The following is a 19,528-nucleotide window of genomic DNA, read 5'->3' as shown; positions in this document are numbered from 1 at the left end:
GAAATGTATTTTGTTCATTGGTTAGCCTTGAGAACGTTACCAGGCAGGCCATCATGAGGTCACAGAACAGGCTATAGACCCAATTAAAATGTTCAAATCAAATGCTTTATTGAATCAACATAAAACATACCTTAAAAATATACAGTGAGAAACAAGTGTGTGGGAGATGGGGTGGATTAATGCACTAAGGATGAGTGCACGCGGATGAGAGGATCATGCTACCAAGCGTTCTGTTACTCAGTACGCCTTTGTTCCGTCTCTCTGCCTCATCATCTTCCATCTGATCACAGTGCGATTACAGGGCCAGTGCTGAGCGAGCATGGGGCTAAACAGTCCCACTGAAGCCAACACATACTTACTCTCCTGGAGAGACTCAGGGGCAAGTGTTCTTTGCCGTCGTTGTAACTTGCCTGTATCTTGCCCACACCCTTTTGAGCATACCTTGTTATCTGCATTTCCTGGGCAGAAAACCATGGAGTCAGAATAGGTGGCCCAGATAGGATGATATAACTGTCAGTCTGGAGGTGACACGATCTGTGCTTTAATATATTAATTCATTTTGCTTTTCTCTCTTACTATGTTTTGGTCATATGAGCTCTATTTACGTTTTGTCTAACATGTCTCACAAGTGATTTGCTATCTATCGTTAGTTTTATCTATCTTCATTTGTTTCTCTTGTTCTCTACAAGGCAGAATTGATGATTATTAATACAACAAACACACATGGCAACCTACATCTCGGGTATTATTTCCTAATATATTTGCTAGACCATGAATCAGTTTCTAGTAGTCCTCCTGGGGTGGAGTGCTTCTTCTTGAATATATCTTTGATTTGGAAAGATGATACTATCATTTAATCAGGATGCTTTTTAATTTTTATCCTCTTCACATTGCTAGCCATCACAGTGGCAGAATATTCAAATGCACTGGTAGCTCCAAGTACATGATGAGCCAGGGTGTCCCAGAGGTCACAGGACAGACCAAATCAACAAGTTATTGAATCAATTTAAAACACTCAGTGAGAAAGAAATAAAACAAGAGATGGGATAGGTTACCACACAGGTTAGGCTGCAAGCTGGATCAAAGGATCACACCCTATGAATCCTGTGTTATAGAATGTTCATATGTCCTGTCTCCGCTGCATCGGCCTTTGAAGTTTGAGGGAGGACAGGAGGAAACACATGCAGTTCAATTGGAGAGACCCAAAAGCAAGTACAAGGGGTGCTCTGGTTACAACAGTCCTAACATACAATGCTTCAAGTTTATGACACTCACTCCCATAAAAGCTTAAAAAAGGCTGAGATGTGTTTTGGCTTATGCTGTTAGTGGTGTACTTACGGACTACGTGGGTTACCTAGTTTACTTGCAGATTACATGGGTTAACTAGTTTGGTTGCACATGGAGGAATATACTGTATTCTTTTCCTGTAGCTTAGTTACATTTTTATGTTCTAGATTATGATTTTACAACTGTGTTAAGATAGTTAACTTAGGCCAGGGGGCAGGGTGTGTTTTGACTTACACCACAATTCCGGTTACGTCAAGTGTCGTAGGAACTGAACTGTGTCATACCTGAGGACACTATGTATAGCTAGCCACAGCCATCCCTTGTTAATGTGCTGAGCAGCTGTGAACTTATCTTATGTCTCTGGGCAGAGGACACATCAGGCTAAGATGGGTATTACCAAAGATTAAAGGCATGAACATTTGGTGCCTCATGAATGTTGGGTGCTATTTGTTTTCCTATAGCAAAACTGAATCTTCTTAAGTAATACAACAAACATATGTTAGTTATATTCCATTTACTTCAATAAAAGCAAATTATTCCCTTCTGACCCTCATCTAGACAGAAGATAATTTTGTTGCATTCAGTTGAGCCAAGCCACTGCCCCTTTCTATAGTAGATAGTAATTCAGTACAGGACTATGTTGAGGCTCAGAGGAGGAAACAGGTGAGAAATTGGGAGCCTAAATCAAAACAGGGGTTAGAGAAAGGAGAATGAAATACTACATACACTCCTGATATTAAGGAAGACTAAAGTGAAAGACTAGGAAAATTATATGCTATAAAAAGAAAAAAGGAGTGGGAAAAAGATTTTAAAAGATCAAAGTGAGCCTTCCCAGTGGTGGCAGAGTGGATAGAGCATCAACCTGGGAAGTTGGCGTCCCACCTGCAAAACCTCAATGTCACTAGCTTGAGCGTTTACTTGCAGATTACATGAGTTAACTAGTTTGGTTGCACATGGCAGAATATACCGTATTCTTTTCCTGTAGCTTAGTTACATTTTGATGAGCGTAGGCTCATCAAAATGATCCCATGGTTGCTGGCTTGAAGCCCAATGTTGCTGGCTTGAGCAAGGTGTCACTGGCTGGACTGGAGCCCCCACCTCCATCAAGGCATATATGAGAAGCAATCAAAAAAAAAAAAAAAAGTGACACAACTATGAGTTGATGCTTGTCTCTCTCCCTTCTTGTCTCTCTCTCTCAAAAACAAAAACAAAACTCAAAAATGACCAAACTGAGCAAAAAACAATAAGACAATGTCTAAGTTACAGCTTTAATAGTCTGGAAAAAAATAAAGGGACATGATCAATACAAGTAAAAGATGTATTGTAAGCATGAATTAAAAGTAAGTGACATGAGGCCCTGGCTGGTTGGCACAGTGGATACACCGTCAGCCTGGTGTGTGTCTGTCCCAGGTTCAATCCTCAGTCAGGGCACACATGAGAAGTGACCATTTGCTTCTCTTCAGCTACCTCTTCCCCTTCTCTCTTTCTTCTGTCACAGCCAGTGGCTCAATTGGTTCCAGCATCAGCCTCAGGCGCTGAGGAGCCCGCCTGGTCTGAGCATCAGCCCAGAAGGGTGTTGCTGGGTGGATCCTGGATGCGCATGCAAGAGTCTGTCTCTCTATCTCCCCTTTTCTCACTAAAAAAAAAAAAAAAAAAGAAAGAAAGAAAAGAAAAAAGAGAAAAAAATAAGCAAGTGACATGAAATTCCAACCCAAAATATATCAAAGGTTTCCTGAAAAGAAAAGTTAATTAACAAAAAACAATCTATGAGGAAATTCCCACAGAATGTAGACTGTCAGATGAAATGTCAAATTGGAAGATGAAAGCAAGATCCTATCATATTTCCTCTGATGTGGCAAAAGGATTTAGCTTCTCAAAATCCAAAATGGCTTCTTGCATCCTTAACTTGGAAAGATGGGAGGAAGAACTATGATACAGGAGAATCCACAACTAATAGCCAATTTCCACTCCCAAAAGGCAGTGGAAGTGTGTTGAAGAATTACACCACTGTTTTCTCTTCCCAGGTCTAAAGGACTCTCAAGAGCCCCACTTCCAGCTAAATAAGAAAGCTCATGAATCCTGTCCAAAGGCGGAGTTAGAAAAAGAAGTAATTTCAAGGTGTGGAATAATAGTTCTTACTCTTTAAAGAGATGGGGGACTTTAGGAAAGTACCTTCAGTTCTCTCAACATCCTCTTTTCTGAAACACATTAACCATTAGGTGCGTTCCACCCTCTGGTGCTTAGATTCTCCGTGTTGCTCAGGAATGTACAGGACATGTTTTGCAGGAAGCTTGATGAACTTTATGTGTTTCAATCTGCCATTTTTGAGGTCTTCCATGTTTAATATTTTTTATTTTCCCTCATATTTGAAGAATAGTTTGGGTATAGAATTAAAAGTTTAAATAATATTTAAGTTTTATTTTATATGTAAAGTGTCAACATAAGAATGTTTAAATGTATAAAGAATGTGAATTTACTTGAGCCAAACTGACGACTGTTGCCAAGAAACAAAATTTCAATTGATTGAGAAAGGGCTCCAGAGAATAGATCAGGGAGCTGGGAGAAAGCAAAGTGAGGAAATCTTTGGGATTAGATAAAAAGTAAAAGAAATAGATACATAACTTCTAAGGTTTTGTGGGTAGAGGATAGGTAGCAGTTTACAATTAGCATGATAACAATAACAATGACAATGAGGAGTTGCCTGACCAGGCAGTGGCGCAGTGGATAGAGCCTCGGACTGGGATGTGGAGAACTCAAGTTTGAAACCTCGAGGTCGCCAGCTTGAGCGCGGGCTCATCTGGCTTGAGCAAAAAGCTCACCAGCTTGTACCCAAGGTCGCTGGCTCAAGCAAGGGGTTACTCAGTCTGCTGAAGGCCTGCGGTCAAGGCACATATGAGAAAGCAATCAATGAACAACTAAGGTGTCACAATGGCAACGAAAAACTGATGATTGATGCTTCTTATCTCTCTCCGTTCCTGTCTGTCTGTCCCTGTCTATCCCTCTCTCTGACTCTCTCTCTGTCCCTGTAAAAAAAACAAAAACAAAAACAAATAAAAAAACAATGAGGAGTTTTGAGGGGTCCGGAAAAAAGGAAATTACCCTGATATTCCAAAGGTATGTTATGGTAGATGCATAAAAGACAATAAACAGGCTCAGTTAAAGATTGACCTTTGTCCTGGCTGGTTGGCTCAGCGGTAGAGCGTCGGCCTAGCGTGCGGAGGACCCGGGTTCGATTCCCGGCCAGGGCACACAGGAGAGGTGCCCATTTGCCTCTCCACCCCTCCGCCGCGCTTTCCTCTCTGTCTCTCTCTTCCCCTCCCGCAGCCAAGGCTCCATTGGAGCAAAGATGGCCCGGGCGCTGGGGATGGCTCTGTGGCCTCTGCCTCAGGTGCTGGAGTGGCTCTGGTTGCAACATGGCGACCCCCAGGATGGGAAGAGCATCGCCCCCTGGTGGGCGTGCCGGGTAGATCCCGGTCGGGCGCATGCGGGAGTCTGTCTGACTGTCTCTCCCTGTTTCCAGCTTCAGAAAAATGAAAAAAATGAAAAAAATAAAAAAATTTCCACATTTAAAAAAAAAAAAAAAAAAAGATTGACCTTTGCCAGGAAAGATACCTGCCTAGGATACCACTGCCTGCCATGACTCGCCTTTAGCTAGAAAGTTCTTTTGTTTGTTTGTTTATTTTTAAGTGAGAAGAGGGGAGATCGAGACTCCAGCATGAGCCCCCACTGGGATCCACCCAGCAGCCCCATCTGGGGTTAATGCTTGGTGCAGGAATCAACTAAGCTATCCTCAGTGCTTGAGACCTACACTAGAACCAACCTAGGGCTGAAGCTTAAACCAATCCAGCCACTGGCTGAAGAGAAAGAGAAGTGGGAAAGGGAGGGGAAGAGAAGCAGATGGTCTCTTCTCATGTGTGCCCTGACTGGTAATGGTACTGGGACAGCAGAACGCTGGGCCTATGCTCCACTGAGGCAACTGGCCAGGGCCCCACAAGAATTTTTAAAATATGTAGTATCTATTTAGTCAGGGATACAAGAGAGAAAAATGTAGATTTAACAAGCCTATCCTCAGCCTGATTTACTTACCTACCTACTTCTGGAAGGTAACTGTTGGGCAGATAAAATGTATTATGCTCACTTTGTTAAAGTGGCACTGCCCACGTGGAGGCCGTTGCCCAGGTGATATTAATGTGTGTCTCTGTGGGCAGGCAGAATCCTTGTAGCCTGGGGCTTGGTTTTGGGATTAATCCTTTCCCACCCTTTTTGATGTGGGGCGGTACAATCCAATTATGCCTCAGAGAAGTGACTTTGTATTAGAGACTTCCCTATTTTGTATATAAGGGTTTGGATTTCTACACTATAAAATGGGGAGGGAGCGGGAGCTTGCGCTCTTGGTTCCTGGGATGATTAGCATGAGAGAGCAGAGGGAGCAGAGCAGAGAGCAGAAAGAGGCCATGTGGCCAGGAGAAGCAGCCAAGATGGCAGAGTGCTGAGTGAGATGCCAGTTTGTGTAGTGTTTGTATCTGGGATAAGGAAGGAGATGGGGAACTGAGGAGAATAAGGCTGGTGAGCTAGAAACCTTTGATTCTAGGAAATTTGGATAAGTCAGTGGCTTTGTGAGCACTGAATGTGAGTGGGTTTTGGAGCCCAGTGTGTGTTTTTACTTGCCCGCAGGGTGCAAGCTAGAATTAAAGAAAATGGCCTATCAGTTTTTGGCTCCATTGTTTCTTTACCGACTGTCGGAATCCAATGCGAACCTGCATGGGCCAGGTGGCTGCTGTGATAGTAGCCACGGCTACTGCCTTTACAGTAACATAGAAACTTAAATCTGCGCAGTGAAAGTGATTCCATTCAACAAAGTTGTCAATTCAAACCACACTGTGAGTCAGGTCTGGGCAGGAGCAGGAGCCTTACTTGGCGGAGATGACCAGGGGGCACCTCTGAGACCCAGCTGGAGCCAAATATATACTCATTCAAGGTCAACAGGGAAGTCCTGGCGATAGATGCAGAGCAGGGAGCGCCCACGCCTCCTCGGCCCGGACCCGTGTTAGTTGCCGGAAGGGGCGGGGCTGGCGGGAACAAAGGGGACACGGGCTGCTGAGTCTTATTGGACTTGAGCAAGAGCCATGCGGTCTCGCTCCTGGTCTGCTGGTCCTGCCGTGGCCGACCAGCCAGGTGCCGGGGCCCAGGAATCTCAATGGCCGTCTGCCCCGTCCCCGGACCCGCAGCTGCGGATACCCCCACCCGCACCCCCGCGGCTCCGCACCCGGCCCTGGTGGTTTCCGGTGCAGGAACTGAGAGACCCGTTGGTGTTCACCCTGGAGGCATGGCTGGCTGACTCCATCTTCGGTGAGCGAGCCGGGTGTGCGGGAGGCCCGGTGCCTCCAGTGTGAGACTGGTAGGGCAGCGCTCTGCAGCCTTTCTTAAATTCACCGGCTGCATTTGATCCCATGATGTCAGCTCCCAACTCTTCCCTTCCCCGGACCATGTTCCCTGCAAATCCAGCTCCTCCTGACCTTCGACCAGGTCGCCCCTCTGAGTCTCTCTTCCCCTGTGTAGGCTCTGACCGAGCCACGATTCCGGACATAGAGTGGATGAACCAGGTCCTGCTGACGGTGGATATAACAAACTCTGGGAACTTGGTCGAAGTCACCGTCTTCGGACAGCCCCGTGTACAAAATCGGGTGAAGGGCGGGCTCCTGAGCCTGGCAGCGCGGCACCGGGAACAACGTGCTCGAGGTGAGGGTCTCTGAAATCTGCATGTGGAGGGAGCCACAGGTGAAGCACCTGGCTGTACCTGGCTTTCTTACAGCCTCGCTTACCTTCCCAGTCCTTTCTGCAGTTTCCCAACTCCAATATGCTGCATGCAGCCCTTGAGCATCCCTCAATGAGGAATCCAAGTAGATGGGGGGTGTTAAGCTGAGATCTGACACATTCAGGCCCATCACTGCCCATGCCAACCTCACCACTCTTTCCACATCTGAAGTTCAGAACCTTCACCCTGAGAAATGATGTTGCCAGCACCGCCCCCCCCCCCACTATGTCAGAGTAATTAGAAACTGAGCATTTTTGCTTATCCAGATGAGAAGATGAAACAACTTGAGGAGTTCTTGAAGGCCCGTGCATCAGGTCTCCAGACTCTCCAGCCTCCTGTTGCATGAATATTTTCAGGAGCGTTATGAGAACAGACCTTCTGCTACTAAAGTTCAAAAGAAGCAAATATCCTTAAGTTGCAGCATTCTTACTTCCTTTTCCTTGATGGATAGTGATTTGTTTTGATGTAAATGTGAGTGCTGTCATAGTAAAGAAATTAATTTCCTTTTTCTTCAATGGCATAAAGATCTTTGCTCACTTAAAATTAAACAAATTTACAAAATATTGACTGTTCATGCGTATCCTGATGTGCGGTGTAGGTAAAAGCCTGATAGGGGCCCTGGCCGGTTGGCTCAGTGGTAGAGCGTCGGCCTGGTGTGCAGGAGACCCGGGTTCGATTTCCGGCCAGGGCACACAGGAGAAGCGCCCATCTGCTTCTCCACTCCTCCCCCTCTCCTTCCTCTCTGTCTCTTTCTTCCCCTCCCACAGCCAAGGCTCCATTGGAGCAAAGATGGCCCGGGCGCTGGGGATGGCTCTGTGGCCTCTGCCTCAGGCGCTAGAGTGGCTCTGGTCGCAACATAGCGACGCCCCGGATGGGCAGAGCATCGCCCCTGGTGGGCAGAGCGTCGCCCCCTGGTGGGCGTGCCGGGTGGATCCCGGTCGGGTGCATGCGGGAGTCTGTCTATCCCTCCCCGTTTCCAGCTTCAGAAAAATACAAAAAAAAAAAATCCTGATAGGTAGTAGTTTCTACCATTTTAAAACTACTAATCCTTTTATAATTTTTTAAAGATTTTTAAAAATTTATTCATTTTGGAAAGGGAAAAAAGAAAGAGAGAAGGGGGGAGGAACAGGAAGCATCAACTCCCATATGTGCCTTGACCAGGCAAGCCCCGGGCTTTGAACTGGTAACCTCAGTGTTCCAGGTCAATGTTTTTATCTACTGCACCACCATAGGTTAGGCACTTTTTAATTTTATGGTCACAGTCAAGCACTCAGGCATAGGAAGCAAAGATGGGGTTTTGTTTTGCATCATTTGTTCTCAAGCTTCACGTGTGTAACAATCACTCTAAGAGCTTGCTAAAACAGTTTGACTCCTCAAGTGAATCTGATTCGGTACATTGGGCCCATTTGCATTTCTAAGAAGCTCTTAAGTAATGCCAATGATTCTTCTGTAAGGATCTCACTTTGAAACTGCTGTTTTGGACCCAGTAGCACAGAGTAGCCCCAATGTATGGTTTCTTCTTGTGGAGTGGAGCCTCCTTCTGTGCACATGGGCAGGTGTTCCAACAGGAAAGCTGAGGCCATCAGTATTCATTCTACTGGCACTGCATTCACCAGAGAATAGCTGGGGTCCTGGGCAGCTTGGCTAACAGATGATGTTCTGTTCCCAGGCTCTCTGTTTCCTTTTCCTCTGATTCCCCAGACATTTGTGCACTTGCTGGTTTGTCTTCCCATTACCGGTTACAATTCTATGACTAGTTTATGTAAATAGCCCCAAACACTTGCCATCTCCACTTTCAGAAAGCAGAATTCTTGTGGGGAGAGGTTGCTAAGAGCTCTGTGGTTTCAAACACAAAGTTTGAGTTGATTTAATTCATGAGATTTCTTTACCCCTTATCGGTAAAGGATTTTTAGCTGTTTGGAAGGGTTTTTATGTGCCCAGGCATGAAACAGCTCTGGCCACCAACACGGGCATCAAGCTAGGATGAATTAAGGTTGTTTGCTAAAAACTAAGGGTTTTGAAACAAACACACACGCACACGTCTTTTTCTTTTAATTTATTTATGTACAAAGACAGAGGGATAGATAGGGACAGACAGACAAGAACGGAGAGAGATGAGAAGCATCAATCAGTTTTTTGTTGTGGTTCCTTAGTTGTTCATTGATTGCCTTCTAATATGTGCCCTGACCAGGGGCCACAGCAGACCGAGTAACCCCTTGCTCGAGCCAGCAACCTTGGGTCCAAGCTGGTGAGCTTTGCTCAAACCAGATGAGTTCGCGCTTAAGCTGGCGAACTCAGGGTCTTGAACCTGGGTCCTCCGCATCCCAGTCCGACGCTCTATCCACTGCGCCACCGCCTGGTCAGGCCACACGCACACGTCTTTTAAAATATTTGCTTCTTTCGAAATAAGTAAATCAGAAAAAACCAGGAACTGCATTATTCCATACGTAGGTGGGACATAAAAGTGAAACTAAGAGACATTGATAAGAGTGTGGTGGTTACAGGGGGGAGGGGGGAAAGGGGGTGGGAAGGGGCACAAAGAAAACAAGATAGAAGGTGACAGAGGACAGTCTGACTTTGGGTGGTGGGTATGTAACATAATTGAACGACAAGATAACCTGGACTTGTTATCTTTGAATATATGTATCCTGATTTATTGATGTCACCCCATTAAAAAAATAAAATTATTAAAAAAAAATATTTGCTTCTTTGATTATAAGTGATAATGCTCTTGTCCTTTGTAATGCTGGTGGTTGAGCCCAGGCAGGTTCACATTGAATTCAAGCAGACGGTAGAGCAGGGGTCCCCAAACTACGGCCCGCGGGCCACATGCGGCCCCCTGAGGCCATTTATCCGGCCCTCGCAGCACTTCTGGAAGGGGCATCTCTTTCATTGGTGGTCAGTGAGAGGAACATAGTTCCCATTGAAATACTGGTCAGTTTGTTGATTTACTTGTTCTTTATTTTAAATATTGTATTTGTTCCTGTTTTGTTTTTTACTTTAAAATAAGATATGTGCAGTGTGCATGGGGATTTGTTCATAGTTTTTTTTATAGTCCGGCCCTCCAACGGTCTGAGGGACAGTGAACTGGCCCCCTATGTAAAAAGTTTGGGGACCCCTGCGGTAGAGGAACTGTGGAGCGGAAAAGCGTTGGGCCATTCCCATTTATTGGAGGCGAGCAAATAAACAACGAAAGGGAAAGAACTAATAAGCAAAGGGAAATCTGCTATTCACAGTAAGGGCAGGGGAGCAGGAAAAACCGCACCTCACGGTGGCAGGAGAGCGATCTGGGAGAATCGCTGCCCAGGGAAAGCACCAGCAGGCAGCCTTATGTAGACCACACACACCTGGCACTGCCGCGCACCTGCACACCCATCAGGAAAGTGCTTGCAGCCCATAAACTGGTGAGCAAGCCCAACAGCCATTTTCCCCACATTCCTACTTTGCTTCACATTTATATAAAATGCTTTTACATTTTTCTTCATGTCTATCATCCTTTGAAATCTGAATATAAGTATTTTTATTACCTGTATAAGATTTTTTAACAAATAATGGTCCATTATTTCTACCCCTTCGTTTATGAAAAATTGTTATTGTCTGTAATTAATGCAATTATTATTTTCTTTGTGATTCCCCCCGCATCCTTATGCCTTATGTTTAGGCTTAGGACCTCCTGCTTTCTCTCATTCTGTAGTAATTTGATAAACATTTCTACAGGTTTTTCATAGTGGGATTTCTACAAAACCATTGAACATTTTGGACTGTTATTTGGAGAAAGAGGGTTATGCTTAAAATTCATCCCACTGTCCCCCAATTATTCAAAATTAAATTGCTAAATGATCCTGCACTCCTTACCCCCATTATCTCAGAATATGAGTGCATTTGGATATAGGACCTTTAAAGAGGTAATGAAGGTAACATGAGGTTGTGTGGGTGGGCCTTTACCAAGTGACTCGGTGTGTTTATAAGAAGAGGAAATATGGACACAACAGATAGGTGGAGCACAGAGGAAAGACTGTGTGAGGACACAGTGAGAAGGCAGCCATCTGCAAGCTGGCGAGAGAGGCCTGGGAAGAAACCAAACCTGTTAACATCCTGATCTTGAACTTGTAACCTCCAGAATTTTGAGAAAATACCGGTTTTCTAAGCCACCCAGTCTGTTATTTTGTTATGGCAGCTTTTAGCAAACTAATACAATATCTGATATGGCATTTCTTGTGTTCCCTTTCATCCATGTGATAATACAGTATTTTTACTACTTTCATAACCTTTTAATATTTAAGTTATTATTTATTTTTTTTTTTGGTTTTTTTTTTTTATTCATTTTAGAGAGGAGAGGGAGAGACAGAGAGAGAGAGAGAGAGGAGAGACAGAGAGAGAGAAGGGGGGGAGGAGCTGGAAGCATCAACTCCCATATGTGCCTTGACCAGGCAAGCCCAGGGTTTCGAACCGGCGACCTCAGCATTTCCAGGTCGACGCTTTATCCACTGCGCCACCACAGGTCAGGCTATAACCTTTTAATATTTAAAAAGTATAGTTGCTCTGTCATTCTACCTTTCTGAAATCAGGGTATGTTAGCTCTATGTTTATTTACTAGTGCTTTTATCACATACCAGGCCCTCTGCCAAGCGCCTAAGCAGGATGTTTGGTGCTTAAATAAACTTGGTAACATCACAGAGCTAATATGTAGGGAGGCGTGAAATTTGGGCCAAAATATTGATTCTAGGATCCAAATTATTATTATTATTTTTTGTATTTTTCTGAAGTTGGAAACAGGGAGGCAGTCAGACAGACTCCAGCATGTGCCCGACCGGAATCCACCTGGCACGCCCACCAGGGGGCGATGCTCTGCCCATCTGGGATGTTGCTCTGTTGCAACCAGAGCCATTCTAGCGCCTGAGGCAGAGGCCACAGAGCCATCCTCAGCGCCCGGGCCAACTTTGCTCCAATGGAGCCTTGGCTGTGGGAGGGGAAGAGAGAGACAGAGGAAGGAGAGGGGGAGGGGTGGAGAAGCAGATGGGCACTTCTCCTGTGTGCCCTGGCCGGGAATCAAACCCAGGACTCCTGCACGCCAGGCCAACGCTCTACCACTGAGCCATCCGGCCAGGGCTAAGATCCAAATTCTTACCTTTACACTATACTTTCCCACTTGCTTTTATTGTTCTGTGAAGCAAAATTTAGACTCATTTCTTATTTTGATTTCTTTTAAAGAGGAATTAGAATAAACCTTTTAATTTGTGAAGAATCCACAGTAATTTGAGGGACAATTTCTTTAATCACGTTGCTAAAATAAAATAATCTTTAGCACCACATTCAAAATAAAAGCATTATTGATTTTTCTGAAGATAAACATACATGTTAATTTTTTTTTTCTGAAGTGAGAAGCAGGGAGGCAGAGAGACAGACTTCCACATGTGCCCCACTGAGATCCACCTGGCATGCCCACCAGGAGGCGATGCTCTACCCATCTGGACCATTGCTCTGTTGCAACCAGAGCCATTCTAGCACCTGAGGCAGAGGCCAGGGAGCCATCCTGAACGCCTGGGCCAACTTTGCTCCAATGGAGCCTTGGCTGTGGGAAGAGGAGAGAGAGACAGAGAGAAAGGAGAGGGGGAAGGGTAGGGAAGCAGGTTCTCCTGTGTGCCCTGGCTGGGAATCGAACCCAGGATTTCCACATGCTGGGCCAATGCTCTACCACTGAGCCAACCTGCCAGGGCCATGTTAAACATTTTTAAAAATAAAGCAGAGCCCTGGCAGGGTCGTTCAGTTGATTAGAACATTGTTCCAATATGCCGTGGTTGTGGTGCCATTCCTAGGCAGGAAACATACAAGAATCAACTAAAAAATGCCTAAGTAAGTGGAACAACAAATTGATGTTTCTCTCTCTAAAATCAATTTTAGAAAAGTTTTAGATAAAGCAATGTAAGTTCAGCCAATGAGTCTGCTTACCTGAATATGGTTCCATAGAAATTTAGAGGAAGCCTGACCTGTGGTGGCGCAGTGGATAAAGCGTCGACCTGGAAATGCTGAGGTCGCCGGTTCAAAACCCTGGGCTTGCCTGGTCAAGGCACATATGGGAGTTGATGCTTCCAGCTCCTCCCCCTTCTCTCTCTCTGTTTCTCTCTCTCCCTACTCTCTCTCTTCTGTAAAAAAAATGAATAAATAAAATTAAAAAAAAAAAACTTAAAAAAAAAAAAAAGAAGAAAAATTAAAAAAAAAAAAGAAATTTAGAGGAAGCTGGCAATAGTAAAGCTATGTTATAGACCTTAAAGATATTGAAGTCAATAATGTACCTCAGAATGGCAAGAAGAAAAAAAATAAAAAGCAGGTTGGGATACAGGTGCACGCACAGAGACATGACCATGTGAACACAGTGAGAAGGCAGCTGTCTGCAAGCCAAGGGGAGACCTCAGGAAAAACCGTACTTGTCAACACTTTGATCTTGGGCTTCCAGCCATTAGAACTGTAAGAAAATATATTTTTCACCTGACTGGGCTGTGGCGCAGTGGATAGAGCGTCGGACTGGGATGCGGAAGACCCAGGTTCGAGACCCCGAGGTTGCCAGCTTGAGCGTGGGCTCATCTGGTTTGAGCAAAAGCCCACCAGCTTGAACCCAAGGTCGCTGGCTCCAGCGGGGGGTTGCTTGGTCTGCTGAAGGCCTGCGGTCGAGGCACGTATGAGAAAGCAACCAATGAACAACTAAGGTGTTGCAACGTGCAATGAAAAACTAATGATTGATGCTTCTCATCTCTCTCCGTTCCTGTCTGTCTGTCCCTGTCTATCCCTCTCTCTGACTCACTCTCTGTCTCTAAAAAAAAAAAAAAAATTGGCCCTGGCTGGTTGGCTCAGTGGTAGAGCGTCAGCCTGGCGTGCAGGAGTCCCAGGTTCAATTCCCGGCCAGGGCACACAGGAGAGGCACCCATCTGCTTCTTTACCTCCCCCCCTCCTTCTTCTCTGTCTCTCTCTTCCCCTCCTGCAGCTGAGGCTCCATTGGAGCAAAAAGATGGCCTGGGTGCTGGGGATGGCTCCTTGGCCTCTGCCCCAGGTGCTAGAGTGGCTCTGGTCGCAACAGAGCGACGCCCCGGATGGGCAGAGCATCGCCCCCTGGTGGGCGTGCCGGGTGGATCCCGGTCAGGCTCATGTGGGAGTCTGTCTGACTGCCTCCAGGTTTCCAGTTTCGGAAAAGTAAAAAAAAAAAAAAAAAAAAAAAAAAAAAAAATTAAATTAAAAAAATAAAAAATAAATAAAAAAAGAAAAACTAATGATTGATGCTTCTCATCTCTTCGTTCCTGTCTGTCTGTCCCTGTCTATCCCTCTCTCTGACTCTCTCTCTGTCTCTGTAAAAAAAAAAAGAAAATATATTTTTCATTAAAAAAAAAAAAAGAATAAGGCAGCCTGACCTGTGGTAGCACTGTGGATAAAGCATTGACCTGGAATGCTGAGGTCACTGGTTCAAAGTCCTGGGCTTGCCTGGTCAAGGTACATATGGGAGTTGATGCTTCCTGCTCCTCTCCCTTCTTTCTTTCCATCTCTTTCTCTCTCCTCTCTGTAAAAATGAATAAATAAACTCTAAAAAAAATTAAGGCAATGTATAAAGTATTAAAATAATTACCCAAAACGTCACTGCCTATATGTGCCTTTAAATACCTTACCATAACTTCAGATATTTTTTTCTATTTTAATGAGTGTTTTGTTGATGCATAGCATTCATACAAAAACAGGCACCTCCAAAGTGTGAAGATTCATCCAACAATAGGAAGGGAACACATTCACTTAGCCAACACCCAGAGAAGAGAAGACATTACCAGCACTCCAGAATCCCCCCTTTGCACCCTCCCCAAGGGTAACTGCTATTCTGACTGAAATACAAATGGAAGGGTAAGACTTAGTGTAGTTATAGTTCATTGTATGAATAAACCATACTTTAGTTTCCTATTCTGTTGATGTACATTTTGGTTGTTTCCTTTTGGGGCTTATAATGAATAGTGCTGCTATAAAAATTCCTGTATATGACGTGGTGCATACATATTGTATATGCATTTCTATTGAATATGTATGAAAGATCGAAATTGCTGTGTTATAGCATGTGCATAAATTCAAATTGCCAAGGTGATTGAACCAATGTACATTCTTTCTGGCAGTGTATCAGACTTCTAATTGTTCTATGTCCACAGTCAGAATTAAAAAAAATTTTTTTAAATTTATTTATTGAATTTCCTTTAGAGAGAAGAAGGGAAAGAGAAACATCAATTTGTTGTTACACTTGTTTATGCATTCATTATATGTGGTTGAATTATACACTTACTATGTGTGGTTGATTCTTGTATATGCCCTTTCCAGGGATCAAACTGAAAACCTCAGTGTACTGGGACAATACTAACCAACTGAGCTACCTGACCAGGGCCCAGAATTTTCATTTTAGAAACTTTGGGTATTGGCTCTGGCCGGTTGGCTCAGTGGTAGAGTGTCGGCCTGGCGTGCAGAGGTCCCAGGTTCAATTCCCAGCCAGGGCACACAGGAGAGGAGCCCATCTGCCTCTCCACCCCTCCCCCTCTCCTTCCTCTCTGTCTCTCTCTTCCCCTCCGGCAGCGAGGCTCCATTGGAGCAAAGATGGCCTGGGCGCTGGGGATGGCTCCTTGGCCTCTGCCTCAGGCGCTAGAGTGGCTCTGGTCGCGGCAGAGCGACGCCCCCTGGTGGGCGTGCCGGGTGGATCCCGGTTGGGCGCATGCGGGAGTCTGTCTGACTGTCTCTCCCCGTTTCCAGCTTCAGAAAAATACAAAAAAAAAAAAAAAAGAAGAAAAAAAGAAACTTTGGGTATTAATGCTATTTCACTGCAATTTTAAACAATTTAATTGCTTAACTGGTTAAAATTTACATACTATAAAATTGTGCCACCATCACCACAAACCAGTTTTAGAATATATCCATCACTCTCAGAAGTTTTCTTTGTTGTAGTCAATCATCATTACTATCTTCAGCCTAGGCAATCCGTTTACTGTCTCTACAAAGTTAACTTTTTTGAATGTTTAATATAAATAGAATAATATAAAAGGTAGTCTTTGAAACTGTTTTAAAAAATCTAATTGGAATATCTCTGCTTTTTAATTTCTTTTTTTTTTTTATTAAGTGAGAGATGAGGAGGCAGAGACAGACTCCTGCATGGCCCGACTAGGATCCACCCAGCAAGCCCCTGCCAGGCAATATTCTGTGGCTGGGCCACAGCTCCATTGCTTGGCAACTGAGCTATTTTAGTGCCTGAGGCTGAGGGCATGGAGCCATCCTCAGCCCCAGGACCCACTTTGCTCAACCATTTGAGCCATGGCTGTGGGAGGGGAAGAAATAAAGAGTAATAGGGGGTGGGGAAGGATGGAGAAGCAGATGGCTGTTTCTCCTTTGTGCTCTGATGGGGAATTGAACCCAAGACTTCCACAGATGGGCCAATGTTCTACAACTGAGCCAACCAGCCAGGGCCAGAACATCTCTGCTTTAAAAAATAATAATAATTTATTAATTTTAGAGAAAGAAGAAGGGGAGAGAGAGAGAAACATCAATCTATTTATGTGCCCTGACCAGGGATGGAACCCACAATCTGCATATAGGGATGCCTCTAACCAACCTAGTACCCAGCCAGGACAGGAATATTTCTGCTTTTTGATTGGAAGATTTAGTCCATTTAAATTGTAATGTAATTGTCAATATAATTGGATTTGTGCCTGCCATTTGCTATTTCTTTCCTATCATCTTATTTTATTCTTTTCCTCCATGATTTTGTGTTAAATTTTCATGTACATTTTAATTACTGTTTAAGTGGTTTTTTAAAATTTGCCTTAGGGATTATAAAAATCTTAACTCACTACATTCTATTTCATATTAATAAAATTTTATTTATGGTAAAATATAGAAACTATTTCTTTAATTGAAATATCGATGAATAAACATGGAAAGGACAAAAGAGGGAAGGAGAGAGGAAGGTAAAACAACTGAATAAATGGAGACACTACATTCTTGGACAGCAAAGTTGAGAGTTGCCAGATGTGGTCAATTCTTCCCAGGTTAATCTAAAAACTCAATACAATTTCTATTATAATCACAACCACTTTTTACAGGGAGTGATGATGCCCTGGCCAGATAGCTTGTTTGGTAAGCATCATCCTGACTTGCAGAGGTTGCTGGTTTGATCCCTGGTCAGGGCACAGAGAAGAGCAGATCAATGTTCCTGTCTCTCTTTTTCTCTCTACAATCAAACATTTTATAAAAGTACAAATAAAGGGGGTGATGCTGTAGGGCAGGGGTCCCCAAACTTTTTACACAGGGGGCCAGTTCACTGTCCCTCAGACCGTTGGAGGGCCGGACTATAAAAAAAACTATGAACAAATTCCTATGCACACTGCACATATCTTATTTTAAAGAAAAAAAAACAAAACGGGAACAAATACAATATTTAAAATAAAGAACAAGTAAATTTAAATCAACAAACTGACCAGTATTTCAATGGGAACTATGCTCCTCTCACTGACCACCAATGAAAGAAGTGCCCCTTCCGGAAGTGCGGCGGGGGCCGGATAAATGGCCTCAGGGGGCCGCATGCGGCCCACGGCCCGTAGTTTGGGGACCCCTGCTGTAGGGTCAATGTCCTTAAGACCAATTATACAGGTGCTTCAGAAGGACCCAGAAGGCTGTAAATAAAGTTTTCCTAGGTGTCTAGTGGAAAATTCTGATGAAGGTAAACAGTGCAGATGTCTGTTAACTAAATCTGTAGTATGAATAAAAGTACAGAGGCAGACATAACAGAGATAGCCTGTCACATGCTCCATAGCTATATTGAGATTTTCCAGACTCCATAAACAACTGAAATTGTATTCTTTAGTAAGCACACTCAAAGACAGCATGCCCACACTAAACTGTGTTCTGTCAACCAGTTTACCCTGCCCTCAAAATGCATAAGCAGTACTCACTGTTCCCAGACTGTCTGCAGTTTTCTCTTTCTCTCATTTACAATCCTGCTTTTGTTTTTGATGTTTCCGTATGGTTAGACCTAGGAGAGAGATTATACTTGCAAAAATCCCAGATAAATCATATTGTGTCCTCAGTGAGGAGTCACATGATTTCTTCTGTTTTGTCCCACTCTGAGTTATATTTAAGAAGGCCTTGTTTTTGCCTGAGCTGGTGCAGTGGATAGAGCGTCGGACCGGGATGCAGAGGACCCAGGTTCGAGACCCTGAGGTTGCCAGCTTGAGCGCGGGCTCACCTGGTTTGAGCAAAGCTCACCAGCTTGGACCCAAGGTCACTGGCTTGAGTAAGGGGTTACTCAGTCTGCTGAAGGCCTGCGGTCAAGGCACATATGAGAAAGCAATCAATGAACAACTAAGATGTCGCAAGGAAAAACTGATGATTGATGCTTCTCATCTCTCTTCATTCCTGTCTGTCTGTCCCTATCTACCCTATCTATCTCTCTGTCTCTGTAAAAAAATAAATACAAAGGCCTTGTTTTGATCAAAAGTGTGGAGTTGAGAAATTCCAATGAGGGGAAATAGTGTCAAGATGGCTTAAAGTGGAGCTGGAGGAAAACCTTGAGACAGGCTGTCATGTGTGCTCCACAACTAAACTCAGAAATTTTCTACAAATTCAGCCAACAATGAACTTTTTTCTTTGCTGCCTCTAGTCAGCCTCACCAAATACTTCAGACTAACTTCTTTACTAGTCATCAATCTTTTACCTGCAAATATGTACCAAAAAAAAAAAATATTACTGTTTCTAGACTCCTGTAGGTTTTTTTAATTTTTTTATTTTTTACAGGGACACAGAGAGAGTGATAGACAGGAACAGACAGACAGAAATGGAGAGAGATGAGAAGCATCAATCATCAGTTTTTTGTTGTGAAATCTTAGTTGTTCATTGATTGCTTTCTCATATGTGCGGGCCTTCAGCAGACCGAGTAACCCCTTGCTCGAGCCAGCGACCTTGGGTCCAAGCTGGTGAGCTTTTGCTCAAACCAAGTGAACCTGTGCTCAAGCTTTGGGGTTTCAAACCTGGGTCCTCTGCATCCTAGTCGACGCTCTATCCACTGCGCCACCGCCTGGTCAGGCGAGACTCCTGTAGGTTTTGCCCTTGTTCTTTGATGACCTTCCATTGACTGTCTTGGGCCTCAGTTACTGGAGTCTTCCCATCTAACTATCTTTTAACTGGTAAAACACACGCTTCTGTGCATATATAATGTACATGTTGTTTAAAGAATAAAATGAGCACTCTAGTGTACCTTACTAAAACCAATATTTTTGGAAGCCATCTATATGTATTTTCCTCAATCATTTTTCTATGTTTTAACAAAGATCAAACTGCCAATTTGAACTGTGACAGGAGGCTTGTCCTTCTATAAATCTACATGGTTAAAATAGTGGGGTAAATATTGGGAAAAAAATTAACTGA

The 19,528-nt window shown here is 44.1% G+C and overlaps 1 protein-coding gene across 1 annotated transcript; it reads left to right on the top strand.

Moving 5' to 3' along the window:
- Positions 1 to 6,367: 6,367 nt before the first annotated feature.
- On the top strand, positions 6,368 to 9,591 carry OOEP (oocyte expressed protein). The gene is made up of 3 exons (XM_066253651.1): positions 6,368 to 6,636; positions 6,847 to 7,026; positions 7,369 to 9,591. Exons 1-3 carry the CDS (start codon positions 6,414 to 6,416, stop codon positions 7,446 to 7,448), a joined length of 483 nt encoding a protein of 160 aa, XP_066109748.1. The 5' UTR covers positions 6,368 to 6,413; the 3' UTR covers positions 7,449 to 9,591.
- The last annotated feature ends 9,937 nt before the right edge of the window (positions 9,592 to 19,528 follow it).

This window comes from Saccopteryx bilineata, chromosome 1 (genome assembly GCF_036850765.1).
Source record: "Saccopteryx bilineata isolate mSacBil1 chromosome 1, mSacBil1_pri_phased_curated, whole genome shotgun sequence".
Taxonomy (NCBI): domain Eukaryota; kingdom Metazoa; phylum Chordata; class Mammalia; order Chiroptera; family Emballonuridae; genus Saccopteryx; species Saccopteryx bilineata.
Note: the sequence above shows the minus strand (reverse complement) of the source record. Positions and strands in the feature narration are given on the sequence as shown.

Coding starts and splice junctions, on each gene's coding strand:
- OOEP (XM_066253651.1), top strand. CDS start 6,414: ATGCGGTCTCGCTCCTGGTCTGCTGGTCCTGCCGTGGCCGACCAGCCA. Junction 6,637..6,846: donor GCTGGCTGACTCCATCTTCG/GTGAGCGAGCCG, acceptor TCCCCTGTGTAG/GCTCTGACCGAGCCACGATT. Junction 7,027..7,368: donor CCGGGAACAACGTGCTCGAG/GTGAGGGTCTCT, acceptor TTGCTTATCCAG/ATGAGAAGATGAAACAACTT.